The 22,090-nt window shown below is 47.3% G+C and overlaps 1 protein-coding gene across 1 annotated transcript in view; it reads left to right on the top strand.

The window, feature by feature from the left end:
- gramd4a (GRAM domain containing 4a) overlaps nt 1-19,941 on the top strand; it is a 52,293-nt gene extending 32,352 nt beyond the window's left edge. The window contains exons 4-20 of the mRNA XM_080537779.1: nt 2,525-2,645; nt 3,793-3,857; nt 5,462-5,594; nt 9,369-9,394; nt 9,523-9,614; nt 10,914-11,005; nt 11,745-11,793; nt 11,936-12,007; nt 12,119-12,162; nt 12,302-12,411; nt 12,946-13,100; nt 14,671-14,688; nt 16,384-16,537; nt 17,075-17,168; nt 19,031-19,121; nt 19,312-19,380; nt 19,777-19,941. Coding sequence (XP_080393905.1) covers nt 2,525-2,645; nt 3,793-3,857; nt 5,462-5,594; nt 9,369-9,394; nt 9,523-9,614; nt 10,914-11,005; nt 11,745-11,793; nt 11,936-12,007; nt 12,119-12,162; nt 12,302-12,411; nt 12,946-13,100; nt 14,671-14,688; nt 16,384-16,537; nt 17,075-17,168; nt 19,031-19,121; nt 19,312-19,380; nt 19,777-19,887 — 1,496 coding nt within the window. The 3' untranslated portion in view covers nt 19,888-19,941. The remainder of the gene's footprint in view (nt 1-2,524; nt 2,646-3,792; nt 3,858-5,461; nt 5,595-9,368; nt 9,395-9,522; nt 9,615-10,913; nt 11,006-11,744; nt 11,794-11,935; nt 12,008-12,118; nt 12,163-12,301; nt 12,412-12,945; nt 13,101-14,670; nt 14,689-16,383; nt 16,538-17,074; nt 17,169-19,030; nt 19,122-19,311; nt 19,381-19,776) is intronic.
- Nucleotides 19,942-22,090: the final 2,149 nt, after the last annotated feature.

Genomic DNA, 22,090 nt, shown 5'->3' on the forward strand with positions numbered 1-22,090 from the left:
TTCTTCCAGATCATCCGCCATCATGGCCTCAACTTCCACTGCTACACTGACGATACCCAAACCTATCTCAGCACCGCTCGCCACCTCAGTCTCTTGTCAACTGCCTGCATGGGATAAAAACTTGGATGTCATGACATTTTCTCAGTCATAATGGCAAGAAAACAGAGCTCATGGTTGTGGCACCCAGGGCGCTGCTCCGGAAGGTTGGTGACATCATTGAGGTTGACAGCTGCTCCATCTCCCCATCTCCCGAAGTCCGCAACCTGGGTGTCATCCTGGACTCCACCCTTTCCTTCCAATCCCATATCAAGTCCGTCACCAATTTTTTTTCACCTAAGGAACATTGCCAGACTCTGACCATCACTGTCAGACTCTGTCGCTGAAACCCTGGTCCATACTTTTGTCCGCTCCCGCCTGGACTACTGTAATGGTGTCCTCTTCAGGGTACCCAACAAAACCCTGGACAGGCTCCAGTACATCCAATCCTCTGTCGGGGGCCAGAGCTTTTAGTGTGGCAGCCCTCAACCTCTGGAACTCTCTCCCTGCGGCGATACGCAACATCCCTACCCTGGACGCCTTTAAAACGGCATACTCCTTAGCCACACACTCATCTGTGGGGTTAGAGGTTGTTAAATGACTTTCACAGATAACAAACTATCATAGCCCAACTTCTTTTCATAAAAAAACAAACATGCTCTCTTTACAGAGAAACTGTATTGTGTTGGTGAAATAGTGTTTTTCTCTCAGCTGGAGCGAAGGCTATTGTGTGAGAGCTATTAACAGGGGGCCCGGAGTCAGCCTGAGCACATGGGAGATGGACAGTTATTGTTCGACCTGAGAGCAATATGTTCCCAGTCCTGATACCAGTTTTACATTGTGCCCTGTTCTTTGTCTTTGTGTGACGATGAAACTAGCTTTTTGCTAGATGCCCTCACTGCAGTGTGGCTTTTAACAAAACAGAAAACCAATTGAATACTCAGGACGAAGTAGGTTAGGTTGTGACGTGTAAAACCTGGTGTTACGGTTTACTAGTCCGAAGACCTCTTCACTTTCACCTCAACACCTCAACACTATCTGGGAATGGGTGACCAATCCAGTCCCAAATCCAAAATATCTCTCTGTTTAAAACAAAGTACCGGTACTTGTTTTCTGTGTGAGGGGTTGGTGCAGGGGCTGCAGAAGGCCGAGGTGGGTCAAGTAGAGGCGGTCCTCTGTGGCTCAGTTGGTAGAGCAGCATGGCACTGGCAACAACACAACACTCGAGTTTGAGTCCCGCTGGGACCAAATATACATGTGCTAAAATATAGATATGAGCTCACTGTATTCCAAGTTGCTTTGGATAAAGGCTAGCGGGCATGGATTATACTATGTGAGAGGAGGCCTCAGTCCCCCCCCCCCCTAGCCTTTCTGGCAGTGTGAGGAGAGCTGTGCCCTCTCTGATCCAATATTCATGACTCTTTAGCGAAGGGGACAAAAGGTGGCGAGGGACACACAGGACCTACCGACAGCAACTCCACAATCACCTGACAATACCTGACACTGGAGCTGGGGACGGAGCCAGTCTGCCAAGGACGGGGGGGGGGGGGCGGGGGGTGGGGGGTAGAGGGTAGAGGAAGATGGGTCAGGGGAAATAGAGAGGAAGGATAAAGAGGGAGGGGGCAAGATGTGGGAAATAGAAAGAGACAAAATCGAGAGACAGAGACAGAGCGAGAGGGGAGAGTAAGAGGTGATTAGATAACCGATTACCAGAGTGTCTCCTTGTGTGTCAGCAGGTGGTGATTGATTGTAAACATTGAACAGGCTCTTGACTCTTCTGTCAGTGTGTAAACCTCCCCCTTTACTCATTTGTCAGTGTTTAAACCCCCCCCCATGAAGGGGCAGGGCTGAGAGGCCCAATGTTTCATCCAGTCACTATCATTCTACACCTGCACACACACAGCAGGGGGCCAGTCTCTACAATGGGGTCACAATCACATGATTCACGTATCGGATGAAGCTGCACTGTTATTCTTGAATGGACCTAGCTAGCGTAGCAGTACATTGTCTGTAACTCAGGTTAGCTACACTGTTATGCTCTGATGGACCTAGCATAGCATAGCGTAGAATGATGCTGTCTGTAACTCAGGTTAGCTACACTGTTATTCTCTAATGGACATAGCATAGCATAGTGTAGAATGATGCTGTCTGTAACTCAGGTTAGCTGCACTTTTATTCTCTAATGGACCTAGCATAGCATAGTGTAGTACGATGCTGTCTGTAACTCAGGTTAGCTACACTGTTATGCTCTAATGGACCTAGCTGGCGTAGCAGAGCAGCATACGCTGACTCAGGTTAGCACCGGTGCATGAAGGTGTGCTTTTATCAAAATCAACAGCCATGATGGTGATGATGATATGTTCTTCTATTTACTGCAGACTATCAGAGGACATTTTAGGGGGATTGTACAATTTTTTTTCATATCATTTGGGATGATTTTCCTGACATTTATGTGTGTTTTTTCTTTTGTTTTTTTGCTGGTTTCCAGAGGAAGAGTTGAGAAAGCTGAGAGAAGAGACCAATGTGGACACGCTGAAGCAGGAGCTGGAGAGGGAGAGAGTGAGGAGGCTCGACCTGGAGCAGAAGATGAACGAGGTGCTCAAGTCCAGGTGGGTGATGTGTGTGTGTGTGTGTGTGTGTGTGTGTGTGTGTGTGTGTGTGTGTGTGTGTGTGTGTCAGCCCCAGTGATCTGTTCTTCAGTTCTTCTTCATGGCTCCTGTTAAAAATAGATGTTCCCACTGCTTGCTTGGCGCAAGGCTGGGAATTCCTCAAGGAGCAGTGTGTGTGTGTGTGTGTGTGTGTGTGTGTGTGTGTGTGTGTCTGTGTCGCAGTTTGTGTATGTGCATCACAGTGTGTGTGTGTGTGTGTGTGTGTGTGTGTGTGTGTGTTAGAAACAAGTCACGAGCCTCCTCCGTCTCAAAGCAGAGAGCCATGACACAGCAGAACTATGCTAGGAATTAGTCCATCTGTGTTGTTTGGCGACCAGATAAGACCTTTGTTGACGATACTGGGTCACCGAGTTCGCTCTGGTATCAGGTGACATTGCCACTCCTGCCAAAAGGACATGTCACCATGTCGCCCCCCCCGCTCCTTATCCCTGCAGTCAGTCAGGGACACGGGGACATCCATGGCAGTACAGGGCAACTTGTACACAGTCTTCTTAAAGATACAGTACATAACTTTTGTCACCAAGTCTTTACATCACATAGATAATCATGTTAATAATGTTTTATTTGATGTGCAATCAACTTGTCAATCGATTGTTGGAATTTCTTTTTTGTTGTTGCTCTAGGCACAGGGTCAGCCCTAGTCGGTGCCCCTGCAGCAATTAGGGGTTAACTGTCTTGCTCAAGGGCACATGCAGCTCCCTCCTGAGGTGGGGATTGAACCAGCTACCTTCAGATTGTTAGCTGGCCTCTCTAACCACTAGGCTACTGCTGCCCCCAGATAGATAGATAGATGTTGGCTTGAGTGTTGACTGTATGCTCGGTTTATTTCTGTCTCTCTCAATAGACTACACAGTCCTTTGTTTTAATCTATTACAACTTCTGCCAAAAATATGCATTTGTTTTTCTCATGGGTGTAGTAGGGAGGTGTGCCCCAATGTGCCCAAGCAGGTCATATCTTGACACTATTTGCCGTCTATTTAGGGGACACAACCTGCTCAAGAGTGCCCCCCATAGGTCAAAGCATCGTATATATTATCACTTTAACTCCCCAATCGTTTCCTGTCTGTTTTCCTCTCTCTGTCGTCAGGTTGGAAGACTCACCACCACAGCCTCCTCGCAGTAAACCCCAGTCTCCCTCAAACAACGGCACAGGTAAGCACGGCCGCAAAGGAGAGCGAGACCGAGGGTGAATTCTAAAAACGAGCTTGCTCAGAAAACACACAAACATGACCCTCGGGGTCCCACAACCCAGCGTCCTCAGCAACATTCCCTTCAGTGTGTGTGTGTGTGTTTTGGATCGGCTTGGTTTTAATATCTGGCGTTCTGCCATTGCTCTATCCAACTGTGGGCTGTCTGAGATGATAGCTTTCTGCTCCACCTAGTTTTTGGGCCTAATTACATCCCTGAGAAGCCAACAGGGAAGGTAGCCGGGAGGGGTGGGGGGGGCTAGGGGTTGTTTCCAGACTAGCCTGTCCTCCCCCCTGTCTCCAGCGACTCTGGGAAGGGATCCAGTGGCAGGTTGGAGTCGGGGAGGACCGCGGCGCTGACGGAAAGGGAGGAGGAGAGCAGGGAGGAGGGTGACCCAGGATGTCCCTGCTGACACCTGGTGGGACTGCGGGGGGGGGGGGGGTGCGTGGGAGACGGTTTGGAGTGGTGTGTGTTGTGTGGGGAGCGGTCGAAGTGGTCGAAGGGAGTTTGTAGCGTCTATTCTTGGAAGGGTGTGTCTGTGTGTGTGTGTGTGTGTGTGTGTGTATATATGTGTGTAGGGTCTATTCTAGGAATCCCATCAGAGTGGAATCCTGTGTCTGTGTGGGAAGAAAGGGGGGAGGGGGGGGGGGGGGGGGTTCAGAATGATAAAGCAGGTGTGTTGTCATGCCAGATGTCCCCGTGGCTGCAGGCTCAACAGGAGTGTTTATATCAGGAGACATTGTTGCCTCCATGCTGAATGTCCTCATTAGAGGAGAGACATTTTCTGTTTGTGAAACAGAGATTAACGACAGCAGTCTGTTCGACAGCAACCGTGTGTGTGGGTGGCTGTTGTGTGCGTTGTTTGTTTGTGTGTGTATGTGTGTGTGTGTGGGCGGGAGAGGGGGTGAACAAGCTGCATCAATGTGCCGCAGAGCTTGTTTGTGATGGTCTGTTATGATAGAATAATGAGGTTGCCGTGCTGTGGGTTCTAGAAAGGGTTGTTGGTCTACCTGCAGGTACTAGGGAGGGTAGTATTTTTGGAAATGGGCTACATTTGTAGATCAGATTAACTAGGGCAGGCAGGCCTGTGGTGATCTAGCAGTGTGTGTGTGTGTGTGTGCTCGCACACGTGTGTGTGTGTTGTTCCTCACTCAAAGGCTGAGTGAGTGAGCGAGAGGAGAGCTCAGAGTTATTTAGGCTAATAGGCCTCTGGTATTAACTCTGATTAAAACAGGCTCTTAAACCGGGAGTTATAAAAAAAAGAAAGAAAAAAAAAAACTAACCACCTGTGGTCTGTTTCTTAGTGAGGTCTTTCTGTATTGTGCCTAAATAAAGATTAGATCAATACAATAAACCGCTTTGAGCAGAAGATAAAGAATAGATAATAGAATTAAAGAATTTAGGGTTAGAGTCCCAAATCTACCTTAGAATCACCCATATCAAATCTAGCCTTGACGAGGTGAAAACACACAACTGACCCTAGATTAGTGGTCTTGTCCTGGAGCAACTTCATCCAACTTCTAAGCTGAACTTTAACCTTTCTCTTCCTGTCTACCTGTGCCCCTCAGAGAAGCAGAAGGAGACCCTGTACACGCGCTCGCACAAGTGGATGTACGACACGTTTGGGGTTTACATCGAGGACTTCCGCTTCCAGCCGGAGGAGAACACGGTGGAGGCAGAGGAGCCACTAAGTGCTAAAAGGTGATGTAGACAGAGCCTGTCTCACCCCTGTCTCAGCCCTGTCTCAGCCCTGTCTCACCCCTGTCTCGTGCCTCTCTCACCCCTCTCTCACTCCGGTCTCACTCTTGTCTCACCCCTGTCTCACTCCTCTCTCACTTCTGTCTCACTTCTGTCTCACTCCTCTCTCACTCCTGTCTCACTCCTCTCTCACCCCTTTCTCACTCCTCTCTCACTTCTGTCTCACTCCTATCTCACTCCTTTCTCACTCCTCTCTCACCCCTGTCTCACTTCGGTCTCACTCTTGTCCCACTCCTGTCTCACTCCTGTCTCACTCCTGTCTCACTCCTGTCTCACTCCTCTCTCACCCCTGTCTCGCTCCTCTCTCACCCCTCTCTCACTCCGGTCTCACTCTTGTCTCAGCCGTGTCTCACCCCTGTCTCACTTCTGTCTCATCCCAGTCTCACTCATGTCTCACTCCTCTCTCACTCCTGTGTCACCCCTGTCTCACTCCTGTCTCACTCCTGTGGTAACAGAACATGATATTAGGAGACTCATCTCTGGCCTTAACTCATTTAGTGCCGAGGGTGAATAAAGTCACCCAAATTGTCAACGTTCTAGAGTGCCACGGGTGACTTTATTAACCAAAAATGATTCATTATTCATTTTGTAGCCAATCAAAGGGTTGTTGCTAGCTAGATACCACATAAAACAGAGAGAGAGAGAGAGAGAGAGAGAGAGAGAGAGAGAGAGAGAGAGATTTTTTGGTTTATTATTATTATAGGGTTTACATTATGGCCGAAGGGGTAGAAGTCTCCTCAGAACCTTTTAGTGCTAGGCTGGGCACTCCGGTGTTGTCTGTGAGAGGTTAGTGTGTACTGACTGTTGTCTGTGAGAGGTTAGTGTATACTGACTCAGTGTTTCCTCCAGGAATTTTTCCAATGGTGGCGGGTGGCCGATTTTTTTAGCGTGCACGCGCATGAAACGCGCACGCGCGCTCAAAACAAGTTTTTTTTTTTTTTCTTTTTTTTTTTCTAATCACAGCCAAAACTAGAGGATGGCCCAAAAAAATGAATATACAGAATATAAACTTGTGACTGACAGTCACATACACACACAAAGATCATCAGCTATAATATAATACGAAGTAGGCCTACATGAGCACAAAAGCGGCTAACGTTACTGATTAACTGTTTACTGTAGTGCAGAGAGATGGTAGTCGTAGGCGGCGTATCAAATGACAAAGCTAAACGTTTAATGAAGGACATGAACGATTGTCAACAACACACTCAAGCAGTAAATAGAACAGTCTAAACAACTTGGGTACTACGGACGGAACAATAGTCTCAACCTATAGTTCCGTGCGTGAATTATGTCAACCCACCACATTACAGAAGTAAAATCACAGTCAGATGGAGCATTCGGTAAACAGCTGAGTATCAGCTGAGTTAAAGAAAACAAACTCTTACCTTTGATGAGACCCACATGAGCCCTGTTTTCCCGTACTTCTCCCGTGTGTCTCTTATTGTCCAAATGTTCCCAGAATTTTAGCTGCATGTTTTTCCAGCATGTAATTCCGTTGTCAATAAAAAAATCGTCTTCCCTTCTTTTCCCCTTGACAATACTGTGTCGTTGCTAAAGTGACGTCACATAAGAATCGTTTTTTGACTTGCTAATGTCTGCTAACGTAGCACTTGAAACTGGCGCCGTTCTCTGGACTGCAGCTGCTCCCGCGTTAGCATTAGCATCCATCTTTTCTTCTCCCTTCTCACCGTCACGAGCTCAAATGACACTTGTCGGCCGATCTAACTCTTAACACTCACTTACAGGACTTCTGACACCATGTCGTGTTATTCTATTAAACATACACGTGAGTCCTTCTGTATTTCAATGTAAGTGTCTTTATTTTAACTCGCTCTGTAAGCTCTACAATACCGGTCTCTTGTTGTCTCGTCGTAACCTGCCCACCTGACCTGGGGGGTATTCCATCAACGTCGCTAAAGGAAAATCCTGGCTTATTTTTGATAACTCTCGCGAGACCTATCAGAATATGCCTGGATATTTGTAAGAACTCTCGCGAGATTTATCAGACTAAACCTGGATTTTCCCTTTAGCGATGTTGATGAAATACCCCCCGGATGTCACTACGGTGGCCTGTACACAATAACAATAATACCACAGTTCACATTTAGACCAATCAGGAGCCCTTGTGTCACGTCGTCAACTGAATGTCATTAATCTGATTTTGGATCAGCGGTTAGAGAGAGATGGGCGTGGATTTAGGTGCACTTTTAGTCAACATCCATTATAGCGCTGATCTAGGATCAGATATATTTTAATCAGCTAAAATGTTCAGATTTTTTATTTTTATTTTTTTTTGAGAACTTTTTTTTTTTTTTTTTTTGTGGACTGAATCAATCGTGGCGGAGGAAATTCCATCGTGGCGGCCCGCCACCAATAAATGCATGTAGAGGAAACACTGCTGACTGTTGTCTGTGAGAGGTTAGTGTATACTGACTGTTGTCTGTGAGAGGTTAGTGTATACTGAGTGCTGTCTGTGTGAGGTTAGTGTATACTGACTGTTGTCTGTGAGAGGTTAGTGTGTACTGACTGTTGTCTGTGAGAGGTTAGTGTATACTGAGTGTTGTCTGTGAGAGGTTAGTGTATACTGAGTGCTGTCTGTGAGAGGTTAGTGTGTACTGAGTGTTGTCTGTGAGAGGTTAGTGTGTACTGAGTGTTGTCTGTGAGAGGTTAGTGTATACTGAGTGTGGTCTGTGAGAGGTTAGTGTATACTGACTGTTGTCTGTGAGAGGTTAGTGTGTACTGACTGTTGTCTGTGAGAGGTTAGTGTGTACTGAGTGTTGTCTGTGAGAGGTTAGTGTGTACTGACTGTTGTCTGTGAGAGGTTAGTGTGTACTGAGTGTTGTCTGTGAGAGGTTAGTGTGTACTGAGTGTTGTCTGTGAGAGGTTAGTGTGTACTGAGTGTTGTCTGTGAGAGGTTAGTGTGTACTGACTGTTGTCTGTGAGAGGTTAGTGTGTACTGAGTGTTGTCTGTGAGAGGTTAGTGTGTACTGAGTGTTGTCTGTGAGAGGTTAGTGTATACTGAGTGTTGTCTGTGAGAGGTTAGTGTATACTGAGTGTTCTAAACAAAATGGTGAGAGGGTCTCACCCCAGTCCCTTGCTTTTCCATGACAGACTGATGTCTGCTCTATACCATACATTTCTATCTGAGTGTTCAGTGTTGGTTGCATGCTATGTCCGAGCCCATGATGGGGGGGTTGGGGTACCACACTAGCAGAAATCGGGCTGAAGGCTGGGTTGTTATGGCATGTGGATTGGCCAGTATGCTCTGCATGTTTCATCCAATGACAGTGCTGCAATGTGAATATGGTATGTGTGCCCCCTTGTGGTGAACTGACCACACTACGGCATCCTGCAGGTTTCCCTGGTGATAGGAGGACATGGCTCATTGTGCTTGGGAGTAAATCAGTTTGTAGAAGGCTGTCGACCTTGGGTCTATTGAAATGCAGGCCTGTATACACAGAATTCAGTGATTGGCTAGAACTTGACCTGGACTTGTGTGTTGGAGGCCTGTAGAGGAAGGAAATAATTGCTGTAGTTGTAGCTGACCTTGCAGATAGCAGAGAGATATTCGTTCTTTTCTCTCCTCTGAGTGAGTGAGTGACTCATAACCCGAATGGTGTGTGTGTGTGTGTGTGTGTGTGTGTGTGTGTGTTCTCCTGCGCACGCCACAGCTCCTTCGCTAACGTCCACCATTGTCCTCTCCTCCCTATCCAGGTTAACAGAGAACATGAGGAGACTCAGTGAGTATTGTTTTACCTTAAGCACTCAAAGCGTGAGTCATGCTATCACACTCCATCTGTCCTCATCAGACGCAGTTGAAATGGAACAATACGGGGATGATTATGAATATCTCATTTGTGTTTTTCAGAGCGAGGAGCCAGGCCTGTCACAAACTTCTTAAGGAACCTCTCCGCCTTATCCAACTGGCACTCAGTGTACACCTCAGCTATAGCCTTCATTGTGAGTGGATGTACTGTGTACGTGACAGCAGCTGGTGAAAGCGGGGAAACAAGTCGCCAACCAATCAAAATGTTCCGACTTTTATTCCAAAACATTGAAATCAATTTCAATGTTGTTCAAGATCAATGACACACTCGCTTGTCAAGCCAAAGCATTGCAATATTTTGGCTTGATTAGAGAGTGTGCCATTTGATTTTCAACAAGCGTTGACATTGTTTACATTTTTCGGAATAAAAGTCCAAACATTTGGTCGCGTCGTGACTCGATCCCTCTTTCACCAACTGCCATCTCACATACTCCTATGGGGCCTCTGTTTCTCCGTTCTATAGTATGTGGACCACCCAGACCAAACCTTTAACACAAGAGTTTGACCTATGCTGTTCTCTAGATAATATATGCCGTTTAGCTGACGCTTTTATCCAAAGCAACTTACATTGCAGTGAGTGCCTACATTTCCCCGTATATATATGGTCCCAGCGGGAATCGAACCCGCCATCTAAGCGTTGTACGCCCCATTCTCTACCAACTGTGGCACAGAGAACCACTTGGTAACACTTTACATTATGTCTCGGACAAGGGGAAGTGGCGGGGGGACACGACATTAAAACAACAGTCGGCCTTATCTTGTCATGACACGGTCATTGTCTTACCGGTAAGCACTGGTAATTACCATGGTTATTCCCATGTTATTAACCACAGTCCAAGCAAAGCGTCCAAAGTAAGCGTCACCAACGTCTTCCCTGCGGTATGTCTAGAGATATGATCTGATGTGTGTGTGTGTGTGTGTGTGTGTGTGTGTGTGTGTGTTTTCAACCAAGATCTTGAAATACCAACAGCTGGAGCAGGCCATATCACAACTGGGTTACAGATGTAAACTTTTAGTTTTCATATTTGGCAGCCTGGGCCATGTTCATAAGTTTGTTGTCAGAGGCCTTCAAATGGCTGGTCTCTCTAAGAGAAGGGACAAACAGTTAGCAAAATATTTCTCAGTATCTGCTATTATTGGTAGCCGCTCAATATGGAGAAGGCGGTGCTTCTTGTACCCATGAGCTGGATACTGTCTGTTTTACAGTATTGATACTGTATCTGTCAAATCCACTGTAATCATCATTTAGTGTGAATAACATCCTGTGTGTAGCATAACTGGTTGTTGGCTCAGCACTACTGTAACTGACTGTTTTCATAATGTCAAAATGCACTGATAGTATTTATGTCCTTTTGATATTGTACATGTATGTGGACATAAATAAAGCATTTAAAATGTGTGTGTGTTCCCCTGTCCCCTCCCTTCCATCCCAGATCTACATGAACGCTGCCTGGCATGGCTGGGCCATCCCCATGTTTCTCTTCCTCGCCATCCTGAGGTTATCCTTGAATTACCTCATCGCAAGGTACCTTCCCTCTGTACTACAACGCCCTACATACTTCGTGACGTTAGAATTATAAGGTTCTATCTCCATTTTTAGTAAAAAAAAATGTTTTTTACATAATCTGATCCATTAGGTGTTTATTAATGCCCGTGTGGTGTTATTTTTAAAATGTTGATTTTGTTTGTTTGTTAGTAATTAATAAAATACAAAGGTTCCATCTGACAAAACATAATGGAATGTAAAAACTTTGACGCTCAATATTACTCGGAACTACCCTAAACGGAGATAGCACCTTATAATTCTATGCTCACGACTTTATACTGATATCATGTATATTCATGTGGTCGTAGTTCTATTGGTTATTACACAGAATGTCGGTTAGACGCAATATTACAATGTTATAACACGACCAATGTGACGAGTATGTAGACATGGTGGTTTTGGGTTTGTTTGATATAAAGTGCGATGGATGTTATGCTAGAAGAGGCTCTAGAACGTGAAGCAGCACAGTAAAAGCAGAAGTTCAAAAATCGATTGTACCACTGGAGCACATCGTCGGCGTCAGCCCACAGAGGTTCAGAGTCTGTTTTTGAGAACAGGCACCGTAGGTAGGTGATCGATGGCGGGGTGGGCGATTGAGGAGGTTGAGGTTAACGTGAAGGAAAAAGGTCGGAACCGTTCTGAGGTTGAGGGGGCCGCTTTTGTTTCCGTCCTGAGTCATGGTTTTGAAAGGTTGCATCTCTGCGGGGGGGGTTTTCAGAGGCTGGAGGATCCAGTGGAGTATTGTGCCTGAAGTTTCAGAACCGCTGGTAAGTCTCTCCCTCTCTTATGTTGACTGTGTGACTTCCTGTCTCCTTGTGTCTTGGCAGGAAGTGGCCTAGTTGGTGCTTCCAGGCATGCTTCCTGCAGTTAAATGGACTAACTGTATTTGTTTTGTTTTGTTTCATGTAGGAACCTCCAAAGGACGACTTGTCTGTGTCTGAAAAATTCCAGTTAGTTCTCGATGTTGCACAAAAAGCACAGGTATAGTAACAAGACAAGGAAATGGGTGTATTTATATTATCGCGGTGTGAATATGTCCCCATCTTTCCGACCTTTATTGGAATAGAAATAAACAAAGATTTCTCCTCGCAGAATCTTTTTGGGAAGATGTCGGATGTTTTGGAGAAGATCAAGAAGTAAGTCTAAGCTTTTGATTTCAGAAATAGCACTTCATTCCTCTGAGGTTTGCAATGTATGAATAGTTAGTAAGTGGTGTGTGTGTGTGTGTGTGTGTGTGTGTGTGTGTGTGTGTGTGTGTGTGTGTGTGTGTTGCAGCTTGTTTATGTGGGTGCAGCCTGAGATCACTCAGAAGCTCTACATCTGCCTGTGGGTTGCCTTCATCTGTTCCTGCGTACTGCCTTTTAAACTTGTGGGCTTCATGGCTGGTGAGTTTGTTCACACACATACAGTACACATGCACACACACACACACTTGCTCACACACACATATCAACACACACGCACAAACTACGGCAGCACACACTCGCAACAAATTATGTAACCATATATTTTCACTCTCTGTATCAATATGAAAACACATTATTTTGAGTCGTGCTCTAGGGCGCCGTGTCTCACGGTATGCGCAGAAATGTAGTTCCTCTCTCATAATATAATAATTCATCTCCAAAGCAATTAAGCCTTTCTCTCGTGGGCTCTCCCTCTGCCTCTCGCCGAGGAGACACTTAGGGGAACATTTCATGTACAAGACACAATGAGATGCACCACGACTGCTGTATTAAAGATGACTCCATCTGACAAAATGTGTCGCGTGGCACAGATTTCTGTATGCAATGTTAAATACTGGATGTCTTTTAAAAAAAAAAAATGTTTTCTTTCTTAATGTAATCCATGTTTGATGATCTGTGTGGTTTTCTGTCTCTCTCTGTCCCCCGCTCTCCTTCTCTCTCCTCTTCTTTCAGGGCTGTATGCTGGTATCAAGTTCTTCATCATTGACTTCCTGTTTAAGAGCTGCCCTAAGCTGCGGGACAAGTATGACACGCCCCACGTCATGTGGAACGACCTGCCCACCGACCCCCAGCTGAAGGAGAGGACCAACGCTAACGTGTCCCGACGGGTGAGGGCCGCACGCGCACACACACACACACACATACGCATCCAAACACCCATCCACACACACAATGTATGTAAATATGCCTAAACACACACACACACACACATCTGAACAACCACCCACCCACACACACACAAATTATGTAATTTGTGTATACCTACACACACACACACACACACACACTCACACAATGATCATCTGATGCAGCTTAATCTGGGGCCACACACACACTACAAGAGGCGAGCAGGCGTCGCATGGCACTGATCACATTCCCAACTCACTCTGCTAATACTGTTGTAACTTAACCTTAATTCTCGTTTTGTTTTCTCCCCCCCGCCGCTGGAGCCAAAGTGTGTAAATGCAATCAAGAGTGTGAGAGTAGCTTAACAGTTGATACCCGCTCCCAGGCTGTTGTTTGTTGAAAGTGTGTAACCCACCATAGCTTTAACATTCTCCCAGTGACATGTCAAATGCCTTCCCCCTGAGCCAGCCATAAACCCTAAGCTGAGACGTAAGGACAACTGACAGCAAACTGTTTTCATTTGAAACAAAAGCTAATTTACCTTGACGCTCTGGCACTGAATGTCATGTCATGTTCTGTTCTGTTCTGTCTGTCTTCTCTGTGTGTGTGTGTGTGTGTGTGTGTGTGTGTGTGTGTGTGTGTGTGTGTGGTGACAACCTGTGGCTTCGACCGGGAAAAAATGTGCACACTCGAGCTAGAGAACGACCCAGAAAACAAGTGTAGGCTTCTGCCGCAACGAGCATATTTAATAAAGTAAAGTATGACAGGGGCGTGAAGTTAAACTTAGGTTCTTCTTCGGTCAAGTCCAACTCAGGTTCGTCCACTCTCTGGGGTAGCCGTGGGTAGAAGGTGGGCCTGGGGCGTAGCTTTACGGGGTTGGGTCGGTGGACACTCCTCTCTCCAGTCTCCGTCTGTCAGGGCCTCTTCAATTGGCTTGGCGAGGCAGCATGAAATACGTCACTATTAACACTAAAGGGATGTATCTCTGGTATCCGGCTCTCACCCTGTAGCTAGGCGCACTCACTCCACGCTGTCAGGTCTCTCTTTGATGAGCGGTAGAGATGCACAGGCTCCGCAGGCTAGCTGCTAGGGTAGGTTCCTCCTCGTTGGGCTGCTCTCAGGGGCTCTCTTCCACGGGTAACACAACACTCTCCTCTGGCTCTCCTCTCATGTGCCGCCCCCCAGCCAGGGGCACAGGTGCGGCTGCTTATGCTGATTGGCCCGGGGCGCGCTCCCTGCTGATTGGCTGATGGCAGGGTGCCCGGACGAGGAGGTAGTGTCGGCGCTCCTAGGCGCCGAGGTGACTGTCTGTGCCGCTGTCCGCGCTGCTGGCGGTCGCTTTTCCCCGGTCAAGGGTTCGGGTTGTCACAGTGTGTGTGTGTGTGTGAGCTTGTGTGTGAGAATGCATGCGTGCGTGTGTGTGTGTGTGTGTGTGTGTGTGCGTGTGTGTGTGTGTGTGTGTGTGGCTGTCATGGTTTGATGCCTGAGCAGTTGACAGGAGTGGTGAGGCTCTTGCTGTAGTGACTGTGTTTTGTTGTTTCTCTCTCTCAGCTCTCTGGCTCTGAGAAGGTAGGGACTCTGGTGTGCCTCTGTCCGGTTACATAGTGCCTGTGTGTGCCACCAGCTGACCTCAAACCGTGCGTGTGTGTGTGCGTGCGTGGGTGTATGTGTGTGTGCGTGCTGGAAAAAGAGAGAGAATGTGTGTGCGTGAGTGTGTGTGCGTGCGTGTGTGTGGGGTCACGACACACCTCGTGATATGAACTGTGACTGTTTGTGAACAAATGGATCAAAATGTTATCGTCAGTTTCAAATGCTATTTTTAAACCTTTATAAAAGTGGGCTTTTTCCAAATTTGTCAATCTTAATCGGTCGTGAACCTAATTCTTCTTCACGTTATGACACTTTTGATCCATTTTTACAGACATGCTCTTGTATAAACCAGTTGTTACATACTGTATGGTGTGTGTGCCAGCACAACTAAAAACCAGTCCTGTAAAATAGTAGCTGTAGGGCTGGTTTGACAGACAAGGCTTAAGGCTAATCCTAGACTAAAAAGCATCTTCAATGGTGATTTTACATTGAAAGTGTGGCTTAAGCCTTGTCTGTGAAACAGACCCTTTAGTGCGAGTAGAGATCGACAACATAGATTTGGATTAGCTCAGTAATTACCTTTTAGTAATACCCACCCCCATAGTTTACCTGTCTAGAACACTAAAGTAGATCTTTGTTCATGTTGATGACACATGCATGGTAAAACCCTTGACAATTGATTAGTCTTTTATATATCCATTAGATTTACTCAAACAACATCCACAACCACTCTCATGCTCAATTAGATCTCAAAAACACTCAAACTAACCAGGATAGATCACATTTTAAGTAGGTTCTTTTGTCTGAGTATCCCCTTGTATGGAGTGCGCCCTTCCTAGTGTATTCTTCCTAGGGGCCTTGCCTGCCTAAGCATGGAGGGACTATACTATAGCAGCAGTGAACGGCATGGCCACGTATCCGCTCTCACACTCCCGCCGTCAGCACACTAATATACTACTATCAGGGGAGGCTGGTGGAGGTAGAAATCGGAGGACGGGCCTTGTTGTTAACGCACGGGACGGAAGGAGGGACGGTATCCAACGTATTCCTCGTTGCATTCCATGCATTACAACGAGCCCGTCCCTCCCCAACTCCGATCTTCGGCCTCCACCAGCCTCCCCTGACCTACCATACACACATACAGAGTGTTTTCTCCACATAATGTCCCTCACGTTAGATGTCGTGTGACAGAACTAACAGAGATGACTACCTCACCTGTGTGTCCTGTGTTACCGTGAGTGACCGTACCGTCCCCCATATTGAGTGTGTCTGGGGTGGGACTTGCTCTGCGCTTTGCACGAGACCCCCCCTCCTCCCCTCCGAGGCTGGCCTAAAGTGATGAGACATGTTTTTTGCAAGGCTATACATTTATCAAGGAGCGGAGGGTTGGACTGTATCCATGGTTGATGATGAAATGCCTCCGTTTTGTGTTCGCTCTGAGAAGGGATAAGGGTTTTGGTTCTCTCTCTCTCTCTTCTCTCTCTCTCTCTCTCTCTCTCTCTCTCTCTCTCTCTCTCTCTCTCTCTCTCTCTCTCTCTCTCTCTCTCTCTCTCTCTCTCTCTCTCTCTCTCTCTCTCTCATTGAGAGTGCACAGTGAGATGGGTGCCAGTGCAGCTGAATGGTAACAGTCTTTCTCTCCTCCTCCTCTTCCTCTTCCTCCTCCTTCTTCTCCAGGTTCAGCCCCTGCTCCCGCGGGGTAGTCTGGCGAACATCCCGTGTGGCGGTGGCGGCGTCAGCCTGGAGGGGGAGAGCGGCCGGCTGCACAGCACCAAGAAGGGGGTGTTCCATGAGATCTTCAACCTCAGTGAGACGGAGCGCCCTCTACCTGGTGAGATGACTTACTGCGGCACTTATATTATTATCTTGCTTTTTGGTCATGTTTTTGTTTTTGTTTTACATTTCATTGAATGCCTTTATTGATTTGTGTTTTCTATGTTCATACACACACCGAAGTAAACTACTACTGCACCACCACACTGTACCATAGCCCACAGAGGTTTGCTGTATTTAAGGTGTGTGTGTGTGTGTGTGTGTGTGTGTGTGTGTGTGTGTGTGTGTGTGTGTGTGTGTGTGTGTGTGTGTGTGTGTGTGTGTGTGTGTGTGTGTGTGTGTGTGTGTGTGTGTGTGTGTGTGTGTGTGTGTGTGTGTGTGTGTGTGTGTGTGTGTGTGTGTGTGTGTGTGTGTGTGTGTGTGTGTGTGTGTGTGTGTGTGTGTGTGTGTGTGTGTGTGTGTGTGTGTGTGTGTGTGTGTGTGTGTGTGTGTGTGTGTGTGTGTGTGTGTGTGTGTGTGTGTGTGTGTGTGTGTGTGTGTGTGTGTGTGTGTGTGTGTGTGTGTGTGTGTGTGTGTGTGTGTGTGGTGTTTACAGTGTGTGAGAACGGCTGGAGATGCTGCCTGATCAATAGGGACAGGAAGATGCCAACTGACTACATCCGCAACGGGATTCTCTTTGTCACTGAGAAGTAAGTAGCTTCCCTGTAGCCTAGCCCCTCTGTAGCCTAGCTTCTCTGTAGCCTAGCTTCCCTGTAGCCTAGCTTCTCTGTAGCCTAGCCCCTCTGTAGCCTAGCTTCTCTGTAGCCTAGCTTCTCTGTAGCCTAGCTTCTCTGTAGCCTAGCCCCTCTGTAGCCTAGCTTCTCTGTAGCCTAGCTTCTCTGTAGCCTAGCTTCCCTGTAGCCTAGCCCCTCTGTAGCCTAGCTTCTCTGTAGCCTAGCTTCTCTGTAGCCTAGCTTCTCTGTAGCCTAGCTTCTCTGTAGCCTAGCTTCTCTGTAGCCTAGCTTCCCTGTAGCCTAGCTTCCCTGTAGCCTAGCCCCTCTGTAGCCTAGCTTCTCTGTAGCCTAGCCCCTCTGTAGCCTAGCTTCTCTGTAGCCTAGCTTCCCTGTAGCCTAGCTTCTCTGTAGCCTAGCTTCTCTGTAGCCTAGCTTCCCTGTAGCCTAGCTTCTCTGTAGCCTAGCTTCTCTGTAGCCTAGCTTCTCTGTAGCCTAGCTTCCCTGTAGCCTAGCTTCCCTGTAGCCTAGCCCCTCTGTAGCCTAGCTTCTCTGTAGCCTAGCTTCTCTGTAGCCTAGCTTCTCTGTAGCCTAGCCCCTCTGTAGCCTAGCTTCTCTGTAGCCTAGCTTCCCTGTAGCCTAGCTTCTCTGTAGCCTAGCTTCTCTGTAGCCTAGCTTCTCTGTAGCCTAGCTTCCCTGTAGCCTAGCTTCCCTGTAGCCTAGCTTCTCTGTAGCCTAGCTTCTCTGTAGCCTAGCTTCTCTGTAGCCTAGCTTCTCTGTAGCCTAGCCCCTCTGTAGCCTAGCTTCTCTGTAGCCTAGCTTCCCTGTAGCCTAGCCCCTCTGTAGCCTAGCTTCCCTGTAGCCTAGCTTCCCTGTAGCCTAGCCCCTCTGTAGCCTAGCTTCCCTGTAGCCTAGCCCCTCTGTAGCCTAGCTTCCCTGTAGCCTAGCTTCTCTGTAGCCTAGCTTCTCTGTAGCCTAGCTTCCCTGTAGCCTAGCTTCTCTGTAGCCTAGCTTCCCTGTAGCCTAGCTTACCTGTAGCCTAGCTTCTCTGTAGCCTAGCTTCCCTGTAGCCTAGCTTCTCTGTAGCCTAGCTTCTCTGTAGCCTAGCTTACCTGTAGCCTAGCTTCTCTGTAGCCTAGCTTCCCTGTAGCCTAGCCCCTCTGTAGCCTAGCTTCCCTGTAGCCTAGCTTACCTGTAGCCTAGCCCCTCTGTAGCCTAGCTTCCCTGTAGCCTAGCTTCTCTGTAGCCTAGCTTCTCTGTAGCCTAGCTTCCCTGTAGCCTAGCTTCTCTGTAGCCTAGCTTCCCTGTAGCCTAGCTTCTCTGTAGCCTAGCTTCCCTGTAGCCTAGCTTCTCTGTAGCCTAGCTTACCTGTAGCCTAGCTTACCTGTAGCCTAGCTTCCCTGTAGCCTAGCTTCTCTGTAGCCTAGCTTCTCTGTAGCCTAGCTTCCCTGTAGCCTAGCCCCTCTGTAGCCTAGCTTCTCTGTAGCCTAGCTTCTCTGTAGCCTAGCTTACCTGTAGCCTAGCTTCTCTGTAGCCTAGCTTCCCTGTAGCCTAGCCTCTCTGTAGCCTAGCTTCTCTGTAGCCTAGCTTCCCTGTAGCCTAGCTTCTCTGTAGCCTAGCCCCTCTGTAGCCTAGCCCCTCTGTAGCCTAGCTTCTCTGTAGCCTAGCTTCCCTGTAGCCTAGCTTCCCTGTAGCCTAGCTTCCCTGTAGCCTAGCCTCTCTGTAGCCCAGGTCCTCTGCTGCCTCTTCTACTCTATCTCTATACCGTGACGCAGTACCATCATAGGGTTTGTGTTGACTCGTCCTCCCTCTAACTCTCCATCCATCTCTCCATCTCCCAGTTATCTGTGCTTCGAGAGCTCCAGCTCCAAGTCGAGCTCCTCCAAGAAAAACAAAGTCATTAAGCTGGAGGACATCACAGATATACAGAAGGTATCTATCTCTCTATCTATCTGTCTTATCGACACGCTCATCTAATGCTGTTTATCATAATCATCGGTGTCAGTGACTATGTGATCCTGAGCCAGGGTATTATACAGATCCCTTGGGAACTGATGAGTTTTTATTGTCATTTAATCCCTTTGCCCTTCATTCTCTCTCTCCTCTTCTCCCTCTCTCCCAGTACAAGGTCCTGTCAGTCTTACCAGGGTCAGGGATGGGTATCTCCATAGCCACTCCCTCCACACAAAAGGTATGGTCTCAAACCCCTCTGTGGATGTGGAACATCTTAACTGTTTGTCAATCGAACAGATACAGTGAAATGCTTCTGTAGAATTCCTAATGCTTAGTTTCTCACAGCAACTTTTACATTTGTGCTGTACAGTACACCTTCTCCTCTCTACCTAATCCTCTACGCGTCTGCTGTTGTGTCATGAGCCCCTCAGAATCATCAACATCTGTCATCCCTAGATGAATGAAAGGTGAATCATTGTGTTTCTGTGTGCCTCCCTCCCTCCCCTCCCTCCCTCTCTCCCCTTCCTCCCCTCCCTCCCTCTCTCCCCTCCCTCCCTCCCTCCCTCCCCTCCCCTCCCCTCCCCTCCCTCTCTCCCCTCCCTCTCTCCCCTCCCTCCCCTCCCTCTCTCCCCAGCCTCTGGTGTTCGGCGCGATGATCCACCGGGACGAGGCCTTCGAGGCCATCTTCACCCAGTACATGAAGATTATGACAACCACCAAACCTTCAAGCGTCCCGGAGCTCTAGCCTGGCTCAGCCCCGCTAACGGAGGCCCCTAGGCTGGGTATCAGGGCTGCAGCCTCCCCTGAAACCTACCTGCTCTGGAGCTGGGCTAAAGGACACTTTTCACAGCCCCCCACCCCACCCCACGTTCTCTCCCTCCCTCCCTCTCACTTTCTCTCTCTCTCTCTCTCTCTGGACAGTGTGGTGGGATGGACACATCCTCCCATTTGATCTGTAATTGATGGATCTTTCTTTTTTTTTTTTGGGTGGGATTGTGTGTGTTTATGAAGGGGGTTGGTAATGGAGGGGTTGTATTGTACTAGGTTGCATGCACATTGGGGGGGGGGGGGGGGGCACATGTTTTTTAAAACAGACATCTCACCACAGAGAAGGAGGCTGGACCTCCTGCCTAACTGACGGATCGCTTTCTTTCGCTTCAGAGAGGTGTACAGTGCGTGTGTGTGCTGCACAGAAAGTGTTTGTGTGTGTGTGGTACAGTAGAAGTGCTGCACAGAAAGTGGTTTGTGTTTGTGTGTGTGTTTCTCTCTCTCCACACATCTGCGTCAGTGTAGTCACCACTGCTGGGCTTGCACAGGGACGTGTGTGTGCGTGTGCGTGTGCGTGTGCGTGTGTGTGTGCGTGTGTGTGTGTGGTACAGTAGATGTTTGTCCAGAAATACATGCTGTGAGGACGTCTGGGAGACGTTCAACTGACAAAGAAGCCTTTTCCGTTACTTAACACGTTGTTGCTGTCGGGTTCTTGAGACACACACTCACGGATATTTCTGCAACAGTTTTTTCGCTTCAGGTGTCTCTTTTGCATCATGAATACATAAATGTATTATTATTATATTATACTTTCTGCACTCACTCGCGGTGGGGGTACCATGGCGGGGTTCGTTGTGAAATGCCTTTCCTTTGAATATATATATATTTTTTGTAACAGCCAATGGAATGAGTAACTGGACTTGGTCAAGGTCCTGGATCTGTTGAATGTGATTATTACCACACACCTCACCTTTAGAGAATCGTTCACATATAGAGTGAAACCCAGGATAATGTTGCTGCATTAGAGGTAGGCCTAACCCAGTCTAAAACCTGCTAATGCCCTATTTCTTAAATGTGGTACATTTCATTTCCTGTCAAAGGTGGTTGTAAACTGTGGGTTGGTTGACTGCCACTGAGTCAGACTCACCCCCACAATGTACAAACAAGTGCAGGGAAGCACTTTGGGCTGGAAATTGAAACTACAGATTGTGTCTTTAACGCCCCATCACCTGTGTTATTTCAGTCTTTAGTGACAAGTTGCAGAACGCCACTAATACAAACCTGTGGGTGTTGCTGTTAACGTTATGTAGTATTAACACTGGAACGGTCCGATTGTATGATGTACTGTCCAACAGTACACTTTACTTGTTTACTCATGAAGGTAATCATCTCCTGATGATTTTAATGCAAATCAAATCAGTCCACTGTTTTGGTCTTGTGTCCTCGGCAGGTGAAAGAGGCTTGAACTGAATATTTTAACGTCACTTTATTATATAATGATGACCCTTCTGAATAAAAGCTGGTCTTTTTTTACACTCAGAGAGGTTTGATATGTAGAAATTATTAATGCCAAACTATGTGGACATTTTGTGCGTTTTTGTAAGATGGCTGACAGTATAGGGACTTTGCATAGTGTCAGTCTATCGCTTGCTGAGTAGACATTCCATGCTCCTGGCTCCAGGTTTTAGCCCAGCACAAGTTACTCTTACGAGCATAAACCTTGTCATGCTGTTAAGTCTGTATAAGCTGTGTGTTGGTTATCGTCTTATATGACCTACTGTATTGTTTCAGACTGGATTCGGTTTTCTTTATAGATATGACTGTCTATAAGCTATCCATGCTGTCTAACTGTGTGACTAATTGTAGTCTCAATTGCTTTTAACCTGAAGCCTTTGTAGTTGATTTACAAGTTACTAACTAACTTTGAATCAGCAATCAGGGTCTTGGACACCCTGCTAGAGGGTTCGCACTAAAAGAAGGACAGAATGTATTGTGTACTTTCTCTAGTTTTTTGCCAAATGTTTGTTTTTCTGTTTCCGCCCGCCATATTCTGCCTAAGCTCATGTTTACAGAAGGTTGGGTTAAAACCTTTTTGTTACTATTTTTTTTCCTGTTATTGTTGGTTCTTTTGTTGTGGCTAGAAGAAGAAGGCTGGTTGGAACTCCTAGCACAGGTGGAGT

The sequence above is a fragment of the Nansenia antarctica genome, assembly GCF_963989245.1.
Source record: "Nansenia antarctica genome assembly, chromosome: 8".
Taxonomy (NCBI): domain Eukaryota; kingdom Metazoa; phylum Chordata; class Actinopteri; order Argentiniformes; family Microstomatidae; genus Nansenia; species Nansenia antarctica.